This window comes from Anas platyrhynchos, chromosome 9, assembly GCF_047663525.1.
Source record: "Anas platyrhynchos isolate ZD024472 breed Pekin duck chromosome 9, IASCAAS_PekinDuck_T2T, whole genome shotgun sequence".
Classification (NCBI taxonomy): domain Eukaryota; kingdom Metazoa; phylum Chordata; class Aves; order Anseriformes; family Anatidae; genus Anas; species Anas platyrhynchos.
The window spans coordinates 19,565,229-19,588,782 of record NC_092595.1 but is presented as its reverse complement, the minus strand read 5'-3'; the positions used below and the strand labels follow the sequence as shown (position 1 = coordinate 19,588,782).

At 36.3% G+C, this 23,554-nt stretch overlaps 1 protein-coding gene and 1 long non-coding RNA gene across 3 annotated transcripts in view; one reads left to right on the top strand and one right to left on the bottom strand.

The window, feature by feature from the left end:
- LOC106017895 (uncharacterized) overlaps nt 1-23,554 on the top strand; it is a 216,954-nt gene that overhangs the window by 59,676 nt on the left and 133,724 nt on the right. For both annotated transcript variants that reach the window (XR_011811569.1, XR_011811570.1), the window contains exon 3: nt 4,263-4,343. This is a non-coding gene — a long non-coding RNA (uncharacterized lncRNA). The remainder of the gene's footprint in view (nt 1-4,262; nt 4,344-23,554) is intronic.
- Nucleotides 73-8,709, bottom strand: TRIM42 (tripartite motif containing 42). Its single transcript, XM_013102106.4, has 5 exons — nt 8,236-8,709; nt 5,615-6,321; nt 3,500-4,323; nt 2,567-2,794; nt 73-323 (listed from the first exon to the last, which is right to left on the bottom strand). Exons 1-5 carry the CDS (start codon nt 8,586-8,588, stop codon nt 237-239), a joined length of 2,199 nt encoding a protein of 732 aa, XP_012957560.1. The 5' UTR covers nt 8,589-8,709; the 3' UTR covers nt 73-236.

Sequence of the window (23,554 nt, the reverse complement as noted above, 5' to 3'; positions counted from 1 at the left end):
TAGCTTTTTTCTTAGGCCTCGCTGCTACATCTGGAAAAAGAAAAGATAATGAAAAGGCTGTATTTTATTTTTTTTTATTATTATTTTCCAGAAAGCAATAATAGTCTGAACAGTTCACTCTCAGATCTCTGGCTGCTGACTTGAGTGGGAAAGGGGGCATTACATAAGAAAGCATTCACATTTTCCAGTTCAACAACAATAGCAACAGAAAGAATCCTGCCTTCATTCGTTGTCTATCATTTCAGTGTATGCAGAGCACCCTGCATACTCTTCTGAATCCCCCATCTGTCTTGAATTATTCTGTGTTCATCTGAAGTGGTTATCTGCAAGTAAAATGTATTAAAGTACAGATTTTGTTATTTTGGGAATCAGATTTAATTAGTGTCTGTTTTCAAAAGAACTTGCTGCTTACACGTATATTTTCAAAGTGGCTAAGAGCCCATTTTATCTATGTTAAGCTTTGGAAAGTCTAAATACTTTTGGAGGCAAAATAGAAATCGAACTCTTCTAAAAATCTTATATCAAAAATGAGCAATTATCTAATGGCTTGCATTGTAACTAATACAAATACAGCAGTACAGTGATTGATACAAAATATCAGGTTTTGGCAAGCTTTTCATTTAGGGAAAGTGTTTCAGATATGACCGCAGGGTTTAGAAGCCCACATCCTATTGAAAGTAATTTTTTATTTGGCTTCCAAAGTGGTTTCGAAAAAGTCTCCTTCCAACAGTTTCATTGACAAGAATCTGATGAAGATTTAAAAATGCCTAAATAACATCAATATTATCTCAGTTTATGTGGTTGACAGTCCCAAGAGACAAGTTAAGGAATGTGAATTCTATCAACATTCATGTCAGGTTACGGAGCAGCTGCAGGCTTCTGCTGTCATTGAGAAGAAGGGGTGGGTATGTAGAGGAGCTCTTCCAAGAGCAGCAATACTGGCAGCAGCAGAAGCAGCAGTTGAAGAGTTCCAGCATTTACCCTTCATGGTTTTCTAACTGCCTCTTTTGTGCTCTTCATTCGTTCTCCCGTGGCAAAAGCAGCCAAATTCTTCATCACTGAAACAACAAATTTTTGCCTACTCTGTTGAGACATCTCCAGGGAGCCATGGATTTCATCATTTGCTTTGTGGTGCAGATCTGCATGGTTTGCTAGGGCAGTTAATGCAGCAGTTCGGTTCACAAGTAAATCATCAGTTCCTGTCATTCATCTTCCCCAACCTTAACACATACTCAGAAATCACAGAATCATAGAATATCCCAAGTTGGAAGGGACCCATAAGGATCATTGAGTCCAACTCCTGAAAAAAAATAATCCACTATATTGTTCATTCCCTTATCCAGGGAGGTATAGTGGAATTCCACTCATTGACTTCTAAACTAGGATCCAGTTGCCCAAACAATGAACATCTTGTGCCAGTTCAACGGTGACCTGCCTTCCTAGCTGCTACCTCTGAAGTGCGTCTTCCAAGATGCATGCCATCTGTCAGCTGCATGCAGTTGTTATATACCTTTAGACACTTTCTGTGGCATTATGAGTTATGTTGAATCAACTGTATTGAACTTTTCTTAGGGAAAAGGGTTGTGCCTTATAAATTCATACAGCTATATATAGTGTTTTCAGTGTTTTGAGTATAGGAGTGGAGCAGTCCAGGAAGGTATTATTTATCATTAGAACTTGGTAAGTGAGTAGGATGTCTGAACACTATTTCAAAGTTGAGATTTTATTCTCCAAATGTGACAAAGAACAAGAGGCCTAGAAGGTGCAATGAATATAAGGAAAAGTCTGTGAAACGTGTTTGGAACCTAAGAATGGCACCTACCCTTCTCAGGGAATACATCTGCATTTTATGCACTACCACTTGGCAGCACACTCTTTACTGAAAGTTTATCAAGGAAAAAGCATGAATTATGTATTTTTTTTTTTTTCTGCAATCTATGAAAAAACTAAAGATGACTGCAGCTAGAGACTTGGGATGCCCAAAGGGTGTTAAATTTAGTTCATTAAATGTCTCAACTTTTGACACCTTTTTGAAAACCTTCCTATTCCTTTTAACTTTTATCTTTTCAACACTTTTCTTCCTCTTCTAAAACCACAATAAAGGAGACTTATGGCCAAAGGTGTCAAAGAATATTCTTAAGTTTGTTTGCTTCCTCTCTCATTTAATTACTGCCTTCTTGTTCTAGCATGAAAGTTTTTGTGATCTGACTCTTCATATTCTTACTCTGTGTGTTCAGAGAGATTAGTACAAAGGCTGTCTCAGGCCTAAAGTAATATGAATATTACAGTGACTTGGCTGATATAATCATAACATAGAATTCCTGCTAGGAAAAAAAAAAAAAAAGAGAGAGAGAGAAACGTTCTACATAGGACAAGCAATTGCAAACTGTGGTAGAAAGAACATGTGGAAAAATCCAGTGTAACTTATTAGCAGCACTTACCTAAATAAGTGAATAGTAATCTTCTATTTAAGTAGTCTTCCTCATAAATAGATGGGGGAGAAGACAAGTGCCAAGGCAAGAAAGTTAACACGACTCTCTAAAAATATGTGAAGAATATACAGTACCTTACAGATTTCACTCCATTCTCCTTCACCACTTCTATTGACAGCACGGACTTTAAAAAGGTATTCTGTATTTGGATCGAGATTACGTATCTCAAGGTTCTGCTGTTGTATTTTACTTAGCTGTCCATCTAGTTGTGTCTGGACAATGTTATCAGAACCAATGCCAACAACTTCATAAAACTCTACCTCAAAGAAATCTACATCTTCTATTGGACAAGTCCAGTAAATCTGTGAAGAGAAAAAAGAAATATGTAGTGCACAATTATATACTCTCTATTTTTGCTTATTTTCATTTTTACTTGTTTGGAAGGCTCCAGTTTGGCAAATTTTAATTTTTAAATGCCAAAACAGATGAAATACCAACCATATCATGAAATATATAAGAAAGGTATGCAATTTAGAGTCTTGGAAAATGCTAAGCTTCTTGCCATGAATTTCAGAGTACTCTCTTTTAACGTGCTAAGGGTAATGCAAGCTGATAACAGTCAGTGCTTTTCAATGTGCACTTTGGATCTTATGCAATTGACATCCTATTCTTGTTAACATCTCTGAAAAGAATAATGAGGAAAATTACACAGACGTGATATTGTCACATTGAAGACCAAGACTAGGATCAAATTATTTGATCTGATGTATAGAAATTTAAATACAAACATAGTACACCTGTTTATTTCTGCATTGGACCTTTCCATATAATATATTTCTGACATAAATAATAATATAACAAACTTACTGAATATGATAGGAAAGCGCGAATCAATTTATGCTTCAATTTATCTAAAAAGGCAAGTTTGAAAAGCATTGCCCGCTACAAATAACGTATCTGAACTGATATTGTAGTAAGACTCCTTAGGTACGAACTCTGAATGAGTGTGAAAACATAATGGTAATAGTAAATCTTTTACATATATTTAGAATTTGTTAGTGTCTTACTTTGGCAGACCTTGGGTAGACAACAGTCTGGTATATAACAACATGTCCTGGCACTGGGACTAATAATTTTTCTATAGGTTCTGGACTTGGAAGGTTAACAAACTGATATTTTCTTTCTTTTGTTGGAGTTTCACACGCTGCATCCCAAAATGCACACATGTTATTACTCTGTGTAGAATGATGGGGAGGCATAGAGCTTGGTTGTCTTCCAGGAGTGTTCTTAATCATCGTGCCTGATTCGAACACAGAATTTAAAGAGGTGCTTCGGAACAATGTTGCTTGTTTGTCTTCGTGAGTGCTTGAAACATGCATTGGAAGCATTATTTCTGGGTTAAAAAGATAGGGATTCTTTTCTGCCTTACCGTCTGATTGGTTTATTTCACAAAGGGATGGGACAAGTCCCTGTAAAGTAGCGAAAAGTTCATCAAAGTTGAGTTGAAGTTTTCTTAAAGGATCTTCCCTGAGAAGTGGACTAGGATGGAAAATGGAAGGAATTGCGTCTTCTATTTCTTTCACCAAGCAGTGTGCAGATTGTAGAAACACAATTTGACTTTCCTCTTTAAGAGCCTCTTCAGCGTACTGAATAAGGCCATCCATATATGACAGCTGACTGGATGTGTAGTTTACATATTCTGAAATTTCCTTCTGTTTTTTAAGTTCAATGTTCTCAAGCAACTCCATCATCTCTTTTTCTTGTTCATGAAGAACCATACGTAATTTTAAGAATCCATTTCTGATCTCCTTCCTTTTGGTGTCCTTGTAGGTCTGGAAATTATTTTTTAAGAGGATAACTTCCATTAGATCATTATCAACCCCTTGGCGTGCTGTAAAAAAACCAACTCAGGTCAGTAGTTCCAACTTCATATTAAAATGTACAGGTTACTAGAGGCAGAATGATAGGTTGTAGTTTAAAAAAATTTCAGGTTTGGTAGAACATGTCACAAGTGAGAATTTTAATAGTTTGCTGTCATCTCTGCTGCTAGTGAGTCCTGAGGGAAGTTGTTTGGGTTAAAATGTTCACATTTGAGTGTATAAAGTTAGGCAGCTCATTGCTACTTTATTATTATTCCCTCATTTACTCAAATTTATCTCCCCCCAGATGGAATTGATGATTTTACCTCGTTACATGGGAAATCATGAAACTTGTAGCTCTATATTATTTTTTGGAAATTTATTATATCAGTATCAAGTTACAGTAATGGTAGCAAATGCTCCTGTATAGACCTGGTTATGACTGTGGCTGACAGTACTTTTCTCTGATGGCCATTATGTGAAGGTGTCATTCATTCTTCTGCCACAAAAATTGAGAACAGTGAAGAAACAGAATCAAAAATACCAGAGGCTGATAGTAAATTTTGTTAGAATGCAGTAACATTTTGAAATAATGTCACATTACAAAGTCCTGTACAAATATTTTCTTTTATTTTCTCTCTTTTGAAATTGAGAATATAACACTTCAAGTTGTTTCTCATTGCATGAGGTTTACTTCTACTTTTCTGAACATTATTTTCCATGCAATTTCATTTTGTCCCCAACGTTTGTGATGTTATATGCAAAGATCAAAATAACTAAAAGAAAACCCTAAATTCCTAAAACCCCAGTCTCTGTTCAGCCACTTAGTTGCTATGGATGAAGTATTAGATAAAAGAAGTGACACTGCTGGGCTACCTGAGACAAATGTGGCCATCTTGCCTCTTAGTCTACATAGACATAAGCATAAAACTGACTGAAGAGAGACTATTCATAATTTGTCTGCAGGGAAAGAAGTTCCTCTTCAAACATGTGAAACTCAGAACATTTAGTATTTAAAAATAATTTGCAGATATATTTGGTGTTTATTTTACTCTGGATCCTGCAGCTTGGAATGGAGTTTCCCATAGCTAAATGTACATTTCTATTCCTATCTCACACAGATCCTTTGTTCCCTAGTAGCTAAGAGTTTTCTCACAGTGCCATGCAATTATGGGCTTGTTCCTTTTGTGTTTCTGCAGTGGGAACACGTCACCTTTCTGACTCTTGTGCTGTGTGGAGAATCAGTGGGGCTTATCAAGCATATGTGCAAGTTGCCTTCCTGAGCGGGCATGGGGAAGTGTGAGATGCAGCATGAATACAAACCTTGTTTAAATTTTACAATTGTGCTGGAGAGGGAAGTGGCCTCTTTTGAACATGCAGCTGCCAAGGGAATAGTCTCGTGATTGTTGTGCAGTGAGTTCTTGCAGAACCTGCAGATCAGTTTGTGGTCATCCAGGCAGTATTCAGAGAGGTGTGAGTTGCAGTGTAGCAGGCAGGGCCACTGTTCATTATCTGCTTGGTCTGCTTTGGTGAAGATGTGGTCTTGAGCATCATTCTCACTATGGTATAAATGCAGACATTCATTGCACATGTTAATTCCGCATGTTTTACATCTTTTGGTTGCCATTCTTCTTCCCTCCCTGCAGATATCACAGTGGACTGGTCTTTCACTGTGGTCAAATCTCCACCTCAGAATGCCGTGTCTGCGCATGTATTTCTTGGCTAGTTTTGCTCTGAGGTAATTCTTCCTCAGCTGAATTTTATTTGTGTAGGGGAGACAATGTGCTTTACTACATACTGGGCATACAATGATATAAAAGTTGTCTGTTGCTTCAGCTTTGGTCTTGCTTTTAGTTATGCACTTCTCACAAATGCAGTGATTGCATGGCAGCATGAATGGCTGGAGAAACAACTGCTTGCACAGCGGACAGGCAAGCTGGTCACGGAAGGCATTGTTAGAGGCATTCCTTTCTGGTGTATTGACGAATGCATTATTCCTAGTTCTGAATCTTGACATGACATCTTTTGACCTAAATAAAATCAAAGAAAAAACAAAGCAACAAAAATATGACATCCGAATGTTAGGGTACCATCTAAGAAACAAAACGGATAGCATAAGTAGTTCTGCTTTGCATGCCAACAGTCCTTCTATTCTGACTGGATATTTTATTTAAACAATTGGGTTAACATTTAAGAATCCATTTTCTTTTCATCTTCATAACTATTTCACTATATGTTGAATGCTGTCACCAACAATGGTGAAAAGCAGACATTTTAGTCACTGCAGGTCTGTCTAAATTTGAGTGGTGGACTATTTGTATATATATAGCTTGGTTTACTATAAACTGAAATGTATTTTGTTTCCTTTTCTTGTCTGATTAATTTTAAAAATGAAAACAACAAATACCTAGAGTGAAGAAAAAATTTTTCTGCAATTCATATGAAACCCTTTGTTTTGTTTCAGAGGGTGTTGGTTTCTTTTACAACGACTTCTGTAAGATTTTTAGAATGTTTTATTTTTAATGAAAACTGTAGACAATAAATGTCAAAATGTTTCAAATGGAATATTTCATCAAGAAAGTAGCACGACTAAGCATTTTGCCACTTCTAAAATAATATTAAGGCCATTTCTGCTTAGCATAGCAACCTACATCTACATACGATCATCCTAATTTTCAGGCATTTAAAAATCACTTATTTATGACTTATTTTTGATTTTAAGAATGAATTAACATTTTTCTTAGTTTTAGTAGCAGCCTTATCATTGATTCTTGTATATTAATTGCCAAAACTTTCAGATGTGAATAATTTTATTTAAATGATTGTAATCATTTTAGAAAAGGACCGATTATTCAGGACATGCTAATCGCTTTTCTCTTCAAATCTTGGTTGTCCTAACCTGCCTCTCAGCCTGTGGACATTATTGTAAAAATACAGCATTACTTTTATGATGGCTTTACTATTTTCTAGATCTTTGGTGTGAGCTCCGTTATTTAGGATGGACCCCTGGTTCTAGGGCACTACACTCTGGCTTTCTGCTGTGCCTCAGTGTATCATATGTGTTGCTATTACTTTCCTTCTGACCTTTTCTTCCCAGGTGTTCAACCATGCTATCTGTTCTTCTTGGCACTCTAACAACAGGGAGAGGGAGAAAAAAAACAGTAGTAAACTAGAGAGAATAGAATTTCCTGTTGATGTGAGGATTCCTTCTGATCTCTCTGAAGTTTACAGTTTACTTAGGTAGGAATGCACTGTGCATTTCCAGAGGTCATTTCTTCTCTGTCTGCTATTCTTCTAATCCAGTGTTCTTTTGCCAATTGTTCTCCCCCCCCCCCCCACCCCCCCACCCCCACTGAATACCATTTTTGTTGAGTGCTCTCTAGTTTAGCATTTCTGTATTTAATAATCAGCCCCTCCCTTCTGATTTTGTCTTCTAATATTACTATGCTCTCTTTCCATTCTGTGCGACATTTCTTGAACTTTTACAATTGTCTTTTGTGTGTGTGTGTGTGTCTTGCTTTGATTAGAACTGCTTCCTTTCGTTGCCAGTTAACTGCAGTTTTATTACTGTTTGTTTTAATCCATTTTTCCTGTGTCCTTGGCTTGAAGCCCCATGCAGCAAACATATTCCCTTTTTCCTCCTTGTTTTAAGGTTCCCTGTATATCCTCCTCCTTGTCCCTACATAGATTTTCACTCTGTGGGAAGTACAGTGATGTTCTGGAGTAGCCTTTGCCCCAGTTAATGGCAAGCATAACATTTCACTAATATCAAGATAAAACTACATTTTCTGATTGTAAATAGAAAGATATCCTGTGTTTTGTGTTGTTTTTTTTTTGTTTTTTTTTTTTTGGAATTGCTCCAATGAACCAATGGGTCGTATGTTCCTAAATGGAAACTAGAAAAACAAAACCCCAAGAAATTAAGACCCCATGACTCCACTTACTGAAAAGTTGCTGATAATCTTGACTGTTCTCGACTGATGGGATTTCTGCAGCATTTGCTTGCATAGTACTGACATGCTGAATTCTCTCCGCTGCAGCAGCAGCATTTGCAGTCTGGGTCATTTGAACAAGAGCAACAGCACCACCAGCAATTTGCATGCTCTGCAGATGAGCAGTGGCAGCACTGATAAGGTTTGTCTTCTTCATATGGACATGGGAAACAGGTGCAGTTCTGCTCGCTGGTAAATAGGAAGCGCCAACATAAGCAGCATTCTTTCTTTCTGCTGTGGCAAGTCAGGTAAAAGCAATTTGAGAAGCATGGGCAAATTGAAAAGGAACATCCATTTTCATCCATCCCTTTATCAGACACCTGGAAAAAAATCCATTGACACTTTAAGCTTCTCTGCAAACTACAGCAATAGAGCTCCAAAAAGGCATGAGCTCTGACTGGTGGGTCAGGGTCTGTGCTGTGGCAACACACGTTGTTCTATATGGAAGCTGACATCACAGCGACATTCAAATAAGGGCACAGGCAGAATTCTATACACATGTACCTGATATGCCATATGTAGCTATCTAATAGTTTTTCTGAAATTTAGCAATTCATTTTGTGTTAATAGGTTAATCTATAATTGGAGCTTACTAAGATGGTCTTGGCGTAGTTTACTGTAACAGCTCCTTTAAGCCTTTTGCTCAGTCTGTTCTAAACGTTAATTAATTGAGAGCCCTACAGACCACAACGTCTGTGTCATTTTATGCAACCAACTGCATGATGAGCTGTAATGGGTTCTTTGAAATGGTTGAGTCTATTGTGTCAGTCAAGTTTTCATTCAGAAGCTCTAGACCTGTGTGCTGAACAGCTTTCCACAGTATAACTTGGACCTTTACTGGATGGTATTTATGCCACTTGTCTTTCTAGTTTAATCAACTGTAATGCTTTTTTTATTGTGCATAGTTAATTTTGGGAGATCAAAAGACTTTTGCATCGATAAGTAGAATAAATGTTTATCTGCTTTTCTTTTGCAAAATGTTCATGATGGCCAGGTGTGCAGTAAGGAGAGAAAAAAGTATTAGGCCTGTGTACCATGTGCTAATACCTTGACAGACTTTTCTTTTTTGACATAATGCAGAGGTTAAATAGCAACTTGTACACATTTTTAGCAACACACAACTTTTTCAAGGATTCCCTGAGTTGTGCTTTTCTATTGAGTACTTGGACTTAGTCTGCACTGCCCCATGTAATTCCCCTAAACAGTCTTTATTGCTCCAGTTTTTGCTTTACCGAAACTACTTGCATTGACAGCCTCATTCCTGTGCTGCTCTGAGTATAGGTGGCTCTCTTTAACTCCATGTGGACATGCAGCCAGTTCTAAGGGGGTCCCATTTCATGAATATGTTTATTCTCCTCTAACAGATATTGAAAGATCAAATCAGACTGGCTGCTAGAGAAACCAAATTAGATGCAGTAGCTGCAACCAGACTTCTAATAGCATTTGCAGACATGTTTCTCCATGCCCAAGCCTATGTTGTGGTTTGATCTGATTGTCACTTTCATAATAGTTCTCATGATAACCAGTGTGTGATGTGTTTGACTTCATCAAAATAAGCCTGACCCTGAAAGCTTTGAGGATTTTTGGACATTTATGATGCGTGGCTATCACCCTAGGAGAAAAAAAGGGGACGCTCATTCTCCCAGCCTGATGTCCAGCTGAGCACTGTGTGTTAATATATAGATAGAAAGGTATCTAAATAAAAATGTGTTCATAAGTTGGCTATGATTAAAAGGAAAAACAGCAACAGAATTCACTCTATCACACTGCTTAAGGGAAGAGGAGAAATGCAAGTGAGGCAGGTCAAGATAGGAAAAAACTCTATGGATTTAGGCATAGTGAGCTAAAGATGTCCTAAGCAGAACTTCCCCACAGATGGGGAAAGAATGAAGTTTCTCTTTTACTCCTAAGAAACCATCTGACAAGGTTTATAATAAATGTAAAAAAATAAAAATAAAATAGGTGCTTTTTAAAGAACTTGTGAGGAGGAAAATTAAATAAATAAATAAAATAAAAATAATTTTTATAAAAACACCTCCTTGCAAGGAAAACTAGAAGTGTAAACACTTAATCTTTAATTGAAATCTGATGACAGCGTTTGCTGCTTATATGCCTCTGCAGAGAAAATGGGGAATATGCATACCCACATGTACTGCAGAGGTGAAAAATCTTGAGCAAATTTGCTTCCTCTGTGTCTGCTCTTGCACATGAATGAGTGCTTTTTATCAAAAATGGAACGATTGCATCACCGACTGCTAACTTTCACTTCTACTTTCAAGTTTTCAGTTGTTTACTTTTTACTTTTCTTGAGGTCTCCACACTTACAACATGCTTACCTCTTTATGAGACTGCCAAAGAAATATTTGTGTCGGGATATGGGACTCATCTTTACCAGTTTTCTCATAAGTTGGAATGTTCAGGACGCATAAGTCCAATGAAAAGTACTTAACACTGGAAATCGTACTTTTTGTAGCCTAACAGACAGTTCCTTATGCTGTTTCTTCTTTCCCCAATTTATTTTTTAGGTATTTTTCTGGCGTTTTGGAGATGCATAGGACTCCTTTATAAAGAGTCTTCTCCTATCTTACATAACAAGAGAGTATAAAGTTTTCTATTGTTAAAGGTTTTCATTCAATTATTTAAGAGAGAGTGAGAGAAAGAGAATTCTTCTGCCTAAATTCTTAGGTTTCTATACCAACTATTTAAATTATTTCTTCCCTAAAGGTTTTTTTATTATTGTATTACAGCGGGGGACCTACATGCATCAGTGCTGTTGCTAAGTGAAAAGTGATACATCGTTTGCAGTCAGGCTTATGATTTGAGGTAATTGTAAAGAAATTAACTGGAACTGCTGTCTCATTGTTGGCTGCAGAAAATCCCATGTAGTTAGTAGCTAGTGGGCTCCATCTCTGCCTCAATGCTTGATCCACAGATGATGCAGACCTTTCAGTTTTGTGGTTGCTGTTGATTCTTGAGGATTTTAGCCTATAAATAGATCAAATGTATAAGATGATGTAAGTCATTCTATGCACTAACAGGGGTTCATATATTGAGATCTAAACGCTGAACTTCCATCCCTTGGAAAATTACTTTGCTTGGAAGTAAACATCAAAGAATTGAGCGTGTTTTCTGAAAGACATTTTACTAGCTTGCTTAAATAAAAGTAGTGCTCTTTCTTAGAAGTAATGGAAGGAATCCACTTTTCTTTAAATTAATTTGTAAGAATTTGCCTAAAGGCCTACACAGTGAACTTCTGTCTATACTATATCCTCGAACTTGTAGCAGGCACTACTTGTGATAACGTATAAGAGTCACTTAAATCATAGTTTGTTATTTTCTCCTCTCTTGTCTGTCTGCACAATTAAATTTTTAAAGAAGGAAAATGAATTTGCCATTTTCTAAATAAATGAATGATCAGTAGCATAAAGTCTGGCTTAAACAGGAACCTGTTCTGGTGCAAAAGGAGGTATTTCTGGAACATCAGGTAAATCACAAACACTGCATTGAATGATAATCATGCATAAAACAAATTTACATTTTTTTTTTTTCCATTTGATTCATACATTGCAAAACCTCCTAGGACAGTTTTTCTGGACTGCCACCATATTCTCACTGAAATGGCAATGATGATAGATATGGCTTCTTAGATGTGTTGACTCATTAAGATTACAACAATAGGAAGAAACTGGGTTTAATTTGATCTCAGTACCATCTACAATATTTTACTAGGAGTACAGTGACACTGAGATGGAACAGCTGAGGAAAATGAATAACAGGAGACTAGTCTTCTGTAAAGCTTTGTGAGTACAAAGAACAGTGTATAGCTGAAGCATTTAAAGAAAAGTACTGGAATAACAGCTGGATTAGAAATGAAAAAATATGAAACAATGATCTATCCTCTTATGGTTAACTGCTCAGAAGTGCAAAATGAGCAATTGAAAAGCAAACTACAGATCGATCCATCATTCCTTCTTTCTATATCTTCATATTCTACATAAATCCCATTAATTGGTAAGAAAAAATAACACAAAAACAAGCAAACAAACAAAAAAAAAATCCACAACCCCACAGGTTTGGGACCAAGCTGAAACTGTCGTGTGAGTTAAAGGGCTAAGTTGCATTCAGTGATATGTAGCATATATCCCAGTTCCTTTCCATGACCACTAGACCCTTTATTTTTAGCAGTGATGATCCTCTCTTTGTTTTCCACTTTTCTTTGTTCATCTGTCTTTTCTTGCAAACAATTGTAAATTATTGGTACGCAATTCTTATAAAGAATATGGCTGATGACAGGAATCCCAAAGGAGCAGAGGATGAAAGACAGTATACTTTTGTTGCTAATAAGGAAAAAAATGTCTCCATGTTCCCTGCTACTACTGAACCTGCAGCTTTGTTCTTACAGGAAAAGTAGCTCTTGGCCAAACTTTTTCATGTTCGCTGACTGATGTGAAAAAATCCATCAACCAGTAATAAATGAGTGGAGATTAAGCAGAAGAGGATAAATAGCATGAAGTTCCCATATGTTGTAGAGTTTTAAGGGGGGGGGGGGGGAGGGGGAAGAAGAAATTAAACCGACAAAAACAACAAAACTTTGGGTAAGATGTTCTGAGCTAAGGGGTTTCTCTGCATTCTAGATTTAGCAATGGTTTGTCACCAAATGAAAAAATACAGTGGTGTTTAGGATGGATATAATTTCTGAACAACAGAAACTTTACAGTTCTTACACAAGTGCAACACTGAATGACATAGGCTAAAACTGTGGAGATAGCTGGGCAGCCACTAGTAAATTCTAGTGTATTTGTGTAGTGTGTGAAACATAAAACAGTCCTTGTGCTAGTGTATTTTCTTAGGCGTTGAGAGTATCCATAGATTTAACTACAAATCTCTTACAACAATGTATGCATTATGCAGGGAAGGCAGAATGTTTTTTTGTTTTTTTTTTTTTTCCCCTCGAAACTGTATAGAGATGTGCTGCTGATTTCTGTGGACTTACAATTTTGTATACCACTTCAGAAAGGTGAACATTTTAACACACTGACCTATGACAAGTCTGTGATAAAGTCTAACACTTGTTTTTCAGCTTTCTGTTGGACAAAAAAAAAAAAAAAAAAAAAAAAAAAGCTAATATTTTATTAATTGAAAACAACAACAGAAAATCTTTTTCTAGATTCCCTAAAAAGAAGGTGCCCTTAGGCTATTGGTAAAGCAGCATTTAAAATAAGGATCTGACATCCCCAAGATGTGTTTCTTTCATTTGATCTCTCTTCAAGCTTTCAGACCAAGGAAGCAAAATGACTTTTTTGGGCCTGAAATATCTTTATGAAAATGTATATTACAGAATTAAGCAATATACATTAGTTCATAAAGAACTGTGATGTTTGTATTGATACAAATGTTTAATCTTACGCTGGGTTTAGTATTTTATTGTTGACCCATTTTTGCAAATAATTTTTACACATTCCATTCATTAAAAGCACTTTGTCACCAGAATAGAAGATCAGGTGTGGGGGGGAACTAAAGTTGAATCAAACCATATGGTTTCCTTTTATGTCACATGAGAATACTGGTATGCATAATAGTTACATGCCAGAAACACCAATGAATTGTGATTTGATGAAAGTGAATCCATTTGACAGTGGCTGATCTGCACAAAAAAGTTTTTATGAACTTGCTGTGATCAGCCCACAGCTTAGAAGAAAAATGTTATCTTTATAGGACCTTGTGTCTTAAAAGCTTGACAGGAACAACAAACCCATGCTATTTCACATACTGCTGTCAGACACCTTTAGGAGATTGAAGACTATGAAAGAAACAACTAGGGAGGAATGAAGCCTGATTTTCCTGAAGCCAATTTAGAAGCATCCAAAAGCCAAAATTAATATCAGGGAAGTGATTACCACTATTTATTACTGGATGTGGTTGCAGGAAGCAGGAAATAACAGATGGTTTGTGTATTTGGAGGTGGTGGCTTTTATTTTGTTCTGCTCTGCAGTTAAAGCCCACTGTTGGGTTACTGTTCTTTCCATGAGCTTGCCTTGGGTATTGATGAAAGGTGAATTCCCAGCTACTGTGATCACAGGTACTTTTAGGGCAAGATTTGGCATAAGCTTTTCAATGAAATGTATTCCAACCATCTGAGAAGAAAATTGCCATGTGTTTGTAACGGAGGAACTCCCTTGCCTGCGATGTTTGCTGGCTTGTCCCACAATGCCTGGGAGCTCACGTTTGCACCTGCTGTAACAATTGGCATGTTGTGTAAATGTCTACCCAGGGTGACAGCCAATATGAAGAGTCAATATAATCTTTTGGCGGCTTAAGCCAGGACCAAGGACAGGGTGCATGTTCTGCTCATTAGCTTTTAATGCTTCATTTATTTATTTACCTCCAGCCCCCTATTAGTGTGGTTAAACTGACGTACATCTGGCTGAAGGTGAGAAAGAACCTGCTTCATTTTCAGATTTAGTCTTTTATGTTCCGCTTCTGACTGAAAAAGAAATTATTTGAGATACTGCACAGAGTATTAATTATTTAACTTCGGGAAAATCTTTTCCCCTGGCAACACCTGAAGATCAAAGAACATCCAAGGGTCAAATAAATCTTCAACAATATTTGTTCCAGTGTTTGAGGCTTAGATAAGTAAGATCTGTATAGGATCAACACCACCTGCCCCTCCCAAACCAGCTCTCAGTCTTAAGTATACAGTGATGAGGCTGGGGTGAAGGAAAGGTAACACTATTTTCCCTGTTTTGTAACAAAGTCGAATGAGAAGTACATAACTTGTACAAGGTTATGTAAGCAGTCTGCAGCAGATCCTGGAATTTAAACCACCTTTACTCAGTGTCAGCCTAAAACCATAAACAGTAGGTCTCTGGAGACCTACTACAAACCACAGTGTTTTATCAAGCAGAAGAGTAGGTGGGAGATTTTTATTTTATTTTATTTTTTAATTTTTTAATTTCTTAAAAACAGCTAAGGAGAAATAGTTGTCAGATCTTAGATGTTAACAGAAGACTTTGGCTTCCTTCTCTCACTTGATCAATCTAGTACCTTAAGGGGAATGGAAGAGACTGAAGCTATAACTATGAAGTTTTTTTCCCAAAATTTTACAAGTGGAGGTCCAATATTTCTGCAAGTAAGGTCTTCTGTTTTCCTTTTTTTTTGTTTGTTTGTTTGTTTTTTGTAGATGTAACTTTAAAATAACATTAGCTCATTTGTAAATATGCTATAGTAACATGTTGTTTTTTGTAATATGTTGGTTTTTTGAAATAGAGATGATATGAGCAATACTGGAACCATGTACTACCAGATGTCTTCAACAACTGACATTTTCAAGGAACCTCATACCTGAGACTTCTTTTGCATTATGATGCTTTGATTTATTTTATTGTAAGGATTTTGCAAAGATTTCCATATCAAGAATGAAAAGCCTCTTTCTCTCCCTCCTTCTTTCTTTTCATATGTGGCATAAATAGATTAATAGGCTCTACAGTATCTGGGAAGGAAAAACTTAGAAGATTTATTGTTTAGGATACAATTTGTAGGGAATATTTTATCATGGTTCGAGTTCCAGTGAAAATCATGATAATGAAATAAATACTGCTTTTGTCTGGATCCTAAACTTCCACATACAGTATTCTTACATGTACATGTTTGCTCATTTTGTAATCGTATAACAATGAATCATTATGTTTAATGAATAAGTTTCAGGACCCTCCTGCTCTCTCAGCTTCTGTCTGCAGTTTTGTTTCCCTGTTCTTAATTCCTCTTCTCTGCTACAATACTTCCATTTAATACATTATGACAAATTCTGATATTACTTTATTCCAATTAAGAGCAAAAAGATTAACTTTCTTCTGAAGCCACCAGCTACTGCTTGTGCCAGACATCTTGGCACTTACATCCTACCATAGAGAGGGACTACCCTTTAAGGAAGTGCAAGTAACTGTGAGGTGTAAACCACTTTGTTTTGCAAATGTATCTGTTACACATAATCGTTTGTATAACAAGAAAGTGTAGGGAGCCCAGACGTAGACTAGAATATTGTATGAACCTAGACTTAATTCAGAACTAAAAGTGAGTAAATGAAATTTGGATTGATTGTGAATTAACAAAAAAACAAAGTTCTGAAGGTCTTGCCAGTGGAGAGGGTGGTAGTGGACTAGTGGTGGTAGTGTCATATTTCATATTTGCTGATGATGAACCTTTTTCCATTCAGAAGTAATGCGAAGTTCAAAGACTTCAGTAATAGGTCATCTGACTGATAAATCCTTGCTGATGTAAAAAACAAAAAATACTGTCCCTAAAACACTATCTGCACACTTTTAATATTACAGTGCAAATAAGTGAGATTACAGGTCAAGTTTTCTTTGTTTTCAATAATATTATGACTTTTTATTTATTTTTCTCAGCTTTATTTAGGAAGATGCTTAGAAAATTATGAAGCCTTTTTAGATCAGGAAACAAGCTTAAAAAGTCTCTTTATTTGTATCAAGGTTGGACCAATTTTGCCAGGTGTTTAAAAATGAGAAGACTGACTTTCCAAAGGATTTGTAATCTAAATATAACTGAATAAAATTAGTACAGGTGGTAGGCAGATACAGTAGGCCTAGAGAAAGCTATTTCTTTGCTTCAGCAATGAGGCAGTTTCATATTTCTGACAGCTTTGATTTCTTGCCCCCTGAATATGATATAAAGGGGTAGGTGACCTGCAGAGTGTTTCAGAACAGTTCATAAAATACAAGCACAGACCCAGGCTCCATTATATCTAGAGTGTCATGGACTCTTCATCTTGACTGCGTTTAGATACTAAGTTGTCTGGGTAGACTGAAGCCTGTTCTAGTAACTTTAAGGGAAGGAAGGAGGCCTAAATAACTGCGCTGCTCTTACTGACACTGTTGGGTCTACTTTTTGACTACAGTATTTGCTTTATCACATACTTTAATTGGAAAGTTCCCACTTTATGAGCACATTTTCTTCTAATGAATTCTTGTTTTGCATTTTATGTTAATATCCTTTTATTTTTATGAACATCAATAACTGTACACTGAACTTCTCATCTTGTCACAATATTTTAATTAGTTTTACTTCTAGGCTTGAACAGCTGCTACCCAACCACCAGAGGGTAGAGCTGTCTGTTGCTGAACCAGATCACGTACCATCACTTCTCCTCATCTCTCTTTTATATTGTCTCAGATAGCGTATAGTACTGAACAGTGAGCCTGGGCATCAGCATCTTACTGATTGCCATCTTGATGTTGCTCATTAAAGCAAATGAAGAATCTCTTTTTGTTTATAGGCGTCATTTGGAAACACCAGCTAACACACACCTCTTTCTAGGAGCAAAACTGATAATTTACAAATTCACTCTTTTGTTATCCTTAATATTTTCTTAAAGACTAGACTGTGATTAGCAGTGAATACCCAATCTCTATATCCAGAATGAATGCTGGTCATCAAAGTAGTGCAAAATCAGAGTAATTCTGTTCAGAAATAGGAACCTGGCAATGAAATATCTGAAAAGACTGCAAGGAAGAAACTGTATGAGCTTTCTGCTATCTCATTCAACTGACTTGAAAGATCTGTAGGGAACCAGAATCAAAGAAACTGAAAATACTGTATTGTGTGCCTTTTCATAACAATCAAGAGGGGAAGCTTGCAAATTACATTTTATTTTTTATTTTTTAAGTGAAATACAGTTTTTAGCCTTAAAATTAGTTAATTGTGTGTGTATGCACACACATGCATGCATATACACATATCTGTATAGTGGAAATACATTTTTAACGGTCCACTTAGTTCAAAAAATGTTAGGGTACATTATGAGGGAAGAGAAAAAAAAAAAAAGAATCCAAGAATAGAAGATTTCAATATTCAGAGTTATTAGTGTGACAGACTTCCTAAATAACAGAGGTCTTAGGAAGGCGTAACAGAACCTATAAAGCATTTGTGGAATTCAGTGGCAGTGAAAACTGTAACTGCTGATATTTCAGGCAGAAGCATACCTTTTTACAGAAGACGACATTTTTATTGCAATTGCAGTCTGTAAACATTGTTTTGTGTAAAAAAAAAAAAAAAAAAAAAAAAGCATATATATCTATAAGAAAAGTATAAGTCTTCATGACTACACTAGAAGATACAAAGCATTATTTTTATCTTACATACTATGGATACAAATATATGTCGACGTAGGTAAGGTATAAAATAAAGAATGGTCTAAATCAGGTTCATTTTAAACTTAAAGTGTGAAATGTTCACATTGTACTGTTCAGTTGTTCAGAAGTTTTCCTGGTACAAAAAAAGAAGTTTGCAGTACAAAAAGACGGGGATCTCCTGGAAAGAGTCCAGCAGAAGGCCACAAAGATGATATGGGCCCTGGAGCATCTTCCCTGTGAGAAAAGGCTGAGAGACCTGGATCTGTTCAGCCTGGAGAAAAGAAGATTGAGAGGGGATCTTATCAATGTTTATAAATACCTGAGGTGTGGGAGTCAGAGGGATTTGACCAACCTCTTTTCAATGGTTTGTGGGGACAGGACAAGGGGTAATGGCCACAAAACTGAGTACAGGAAGTTCCACACCAACACCTGAAAGAAATTCTTCACGGTGAGGGTGAGGGAGCACTGGGACAGGCTGCCCAGGGAGGTTGTGGTGTCTCCTTCTCTGGAGATATTCAAGGCCCGTCTGGATGCCTACCTGGGCAACTTGCTCTAAGGAACCAGCTTTGGCGGGGGGGTGGACCCAATGATCTCTCAAGGTCCCTTCCAACCCTACAATTTTGTGATTCTGTGATTTGAGAAACAGTTTAGAAGAGCTTTTTCTGAGTAGTCAAACAATATTTGTTGATATACATCATTAAGTGATTTTTCACTATAGATTGTTCCTGAAAAATAGCCTCTCTATTAATCTCTATTTCTTACTCGTTTTTTTTTCGGTAGAAAGTGTGTATATCAGTGACAAAAGTCCTCTAAATCATTCAATTATTTCCTGCAAATCCATATATAGCTTGCTCACTGTTGCACATGAACTTACAACCATGAGTGGCTACAATGGCTAATTGCTAATAACTTGGAAACAGTCCTCCAGCCTGTTCCACGTGGAAATTATTAGTGCCTTGTGTGAATCCTGTTCCACCCATGTAGAAAACATTTCAGGAGATGGTGTCAAGATTCAGATAACAGGTCACTTTCCCAAGCTCAGGTGAGGATGGCTATGTACAGTTTGTCAGATTGCTGCTGCTGAACATGTAATGCATTAAATGGCCTGACCCACACAACACTTGCTTTGAGTAACGCAATACTCAGATAAGTGTAGAGGACTGAGTTTCTTGCAGAAGTCTGTTAGCCTGATAATTAAAGAAATATTCATACCCTTCAGGAGAACTTATAAGAAATAGGAAGAGGTGAAGGAGAAACAGTTTGGGTAATGTCAAAGATACCAGTATTTGAAACACAGTTCAGGAATTGGCAAATCATCTTCACCATCCTGAAGCAGCTCCCTGGCTTTTGTCTTAAGCCTTTTTTCTCTTCTATTGCTTCTAAGTTCATCTCATTTCCTTGCTGTGTAAGTTTGCAAGGCTTGTCATTTATTTTGTATTTTCACAATGCCTTATACCATAAAACCTTCACCATGGGTGGGATCACAGTGTACCTCTTAATTTTGTTTTGGCACACAGTAAATATGGCTTTTTTACTGAACAGTACCAGCATGCACCAGAGGGGTAGAAATACAGGGTTGCAAAAACATGCTGATTAAAAACAGTGGACTTTCCTTCCAAGTGCTCTTTTTTCAGGCTTAACAAGAACATTCAAGTCCTTCTACCTCATTGAAAGGAATAGCACAGATTTGGACATGGAAGGTAAATGGCAAAAGTAGAACCAGGAGAAAGTAAAGGCAAATAGGTTACCTAGAGTTGTAGTACTTGGCCATACTTTGTGAAGACTGTGTGGACTGCATAGTTAAAGAAACAAAGTCTGCATGCTCATTTGAGGAAATAAACTGTTAGTTCCTATTTTCCCTATTCCTCTCTCTTCCTCTCTTCCTTTGTTTGTTTGTTTTTGTTTCTTCCTATAAAGAGTGGTAAGAACTGTGTAGAAAAATGGAAGTGCTGACTCTTCTAGGGACACATTACACAGCCTTTGGCTGCCTTCATTGTATTCTTACGTGCCTACTCATTGCTTCTCTCAGCAGGAAATTCACTACAGCATTTGTACAACAGAGTAATGACACAAGTTTTTTGTTTCTTTGTTTTTCTTTCCTTACATTAGAACTAATAAATAATAGCTATTATTTTTAACAGTAAAAGGAATGAAAGAAGGTTGGTAACATCTTTCAATAGTCTGTAGTCTATATCTAGCTGCAACAAAACCTTGAGGTGAAAACTAGGTTATTTGCTCCCTAATCCAAATTCTGTTTTATTTGGTTTAGAAAATATTCCTATTGTTTTGATTTGCCTTTGGTAGCTAATCTATCAGTGGGAGACATGCAGGCAGAAGAAAGGATAACATTGACCTAACCAGGGCATATGCACAATGAAAAGAAAGCACAGAGGTCAGCTTGTGGTGACAGCAGGGGGAAATGATAGATCACACAGAGATGTGCCTTTTATTCTCTAAGAAAATTGTGTCCTTTTAGCTCTTGCCTTCTATTCCTAACCCTCTTGCCCTGTTCTGCTCCCTTGTGCTCCTACTTGTTTCTTACAGTGGCAGTGCAACAATATGGATTTTATTAACAGCAATGTTAATATTACTGGGTTCTACAGCTACAGAGTTGTGTGAACGGGAGGGCAAATAGATCTGGTAATCTGTTTTCTTGCCTTGCAAGGTGAAGGGATACAAGATCTAAATGCAAAATATGCAAAAGAAACTCAAAATATAGTTGAATAAAGCACAGAACACCAAAAAAACATTTTCTCTAAGTGCCTAAGAATTCCAGCATAGAAATATAAAATATTTTGAGTTGAGCACTAATGTTGTAGAATCCATGATGCAGGAGTTCCATAAATTCCATAATTTCATAGGGGAAAAGTATGGAGAAAAAAAAAAGCAAAGAAAGAAAAGAAATCACACTGATTTCTAACATATTCTTTCATGACTAGTTTAAACTAAGATGCACGATCTTGCATCTCAAAGATATAGTTAAACAAAAATCAATCATACCCATTGATGAATTTTCTGAGACTTTCACTATATTTTGATTTATATCAACGTAGCATAACTTGTTTTCTTGTCTGTGTAAAAAAGACCAATGTAAAGTCACTATGACAAAGATTTATTCATGTCTTCACAATAGTTTCTGTCTCCTTAATTAAATCTATTGTATAAAAAACAAATTTCAATTGGTGCAAAGTCTGTGCACAAACTAGCTAGAAAGTGCTGTATCTGCAGTACTGTTTAGTTATAAGCATCTATCGGTGGCATTCCTAAATGAGGTGATTTTGTAAACACACTTCTGAGATTTCCTTAGCAATGATAATGTCATTTCAGATGTCCTTAATGCTGTAATCATTATTATTTTTTTTTGTTTGTTCGCTGATTTCCTTCTTTCCCTGCCCCCTTCTGGGGGTTTTCAAAATAATACAAAGCTGAAAAAAGTCACACACTTTTCTTCCTCACAGCATCGTAGTCTAAAGAAGAACTTTGAAAATAAACAAGATTTGCCTAAAGAAAATTAAAAGGTTGCCTATGTAAAGTCCTTGATAATGAAACAAAGATGAAAGCTTTCAATTTCAATGATTTCTATTCACTTTCTAAAGTCACTATGATTACATGAGTATGTGTTACTATGTAGTGAATCATTTTGCAGGTGAGAGGAAAGATGGGTTAGAGACAGTAGGTGTCATAGTTCCCTGCAACAAGAATTACAGTAAAATGTGCTAAACTTTATTCTTCTTGTGTGTTTGTGTTCTGTTGTGTTCCAATAAATTAATGGTTTTGTATCCAGTTCAATCATTTTCTTGAAGGGAAACAAATGTAGCTAACAGCTGTATACATACCAGACATATATCTATTTTTTCTTTTATTCTTTTAAGAGTATTTTTCAAAGCCCTATTTCTATCTACTTTTTCACTAATCCTGAAGAACATTATGGTGGTTGCTACCCCTATTCTTCAAAAGGATCAATGTGCATCTTCATCTAGTTGATCAATAACTGAGCAGTGAAAGTACAAGGGTATAGCATTTTTAGCAAAATGTAATGCTGCTGCAATTGAAGCAGAAGAAAATTATTGCCTATGATATATGTAGTATATTTATATTTGTGTATCTCAATTTACTCTCCATTGAGTGTGAATTTTACATATATAAATATTTTCTAGGAGTCTTGTAAAGCTTAATACATTTCTTTCTGTATGGGAAAACAAAACTTACACAAAAGTAACTTCTTCAGAATTCTTTATGTATGTATGTGTGTCTTCATTTCCATTATCTGTCTGAAACAATAAATTAGTACAAAAGATCATTTTGGCCAATACACATTCTTAGGTATTCATGTACCCTGCCCACTCATAAGAAGTTAGAATATCCTCACAAGTAGACCCTATCTCCCTGTTTTATTTCACATTGTTATAACGGTAAAGATTCTCCTTTTCATTCTCAAAAGTCAGTAATTACACTTTCTGCTGCTAGTGTATTCAAAAGGGAGTCTCAAATAATTGATTTAAAATGTTCCATTTCAATTAAGTTAGATGTATGAGTATTTAGACACTTTACATGGTTGCTGCTCCCAAAATCATGAGAAGATGACAAACTCTACAAACGTGCAGCCCGGACCACTCATTTAGGAGTTTATAATCTAAGCAAGAAGTGAAGGGAAGAAATGTTTATTACTCAATGAAAATGAGTGGAAAAACTGTTTAATAGCTACATAGCTTTGAGAAATTTCATGTTAAAGGAATACATGGCTTGCCAGTCACCTGAAGGAAGTTAGTGATGTTTTTGTTCCTTACATTAGAGGTGTCTGGGACTAATTGCAAAATTTTAGCTATGCTACAAATCTCTCTTTCAAAATGATAGCATTGCCTAAAACATAGATTACTTATCCTTTGCATTTTTATTCTTCTAAAAGGAAAATGAAACTTCTATTTGATTTCCTGTCCAGAATGTAGAAAACCAAAGTCTTGCCAACACTATCCGTAGTTAAGTATCCACTCCAATTCTAGCCATTAGGCAAAAACCTTCCAGACAACATACCTGCAGGATTTTTTGGTTTGAGTAAGTTCTGTATTGTTTTACACAATGCACAGTCAAACACAGGACTATACTGTTTTGGAAACCAATCT

What these genes read in the sequence shown, in the direction of transcription:
- TRIM42 (XM_013102106.4), bottom strand. Translation starts at nt 8,588, where the DNA reads ATGGATGAAAATGGATGTTCCTTTTCAATTTGCCCATGCTTCTCAAAT. An exon ending in AGATTATCAGCAACTTTTCA is followed by an intron (nt 6,322 to 8,235) that starts GTAAGTGGAGTC and finishes GATTTTATTTAG; the next exon opens with GTCAAAAGATGTCATGTCAA. An exon ending in TCTACCCAAGGTCTGCCAAA is followed by an intron (nt 2,795 to 3,499) that starts GTAAGACACTAA and finishes TTCTCTTCACAG; the next exon opens with ATTTACTGGACTTGTCCAAT.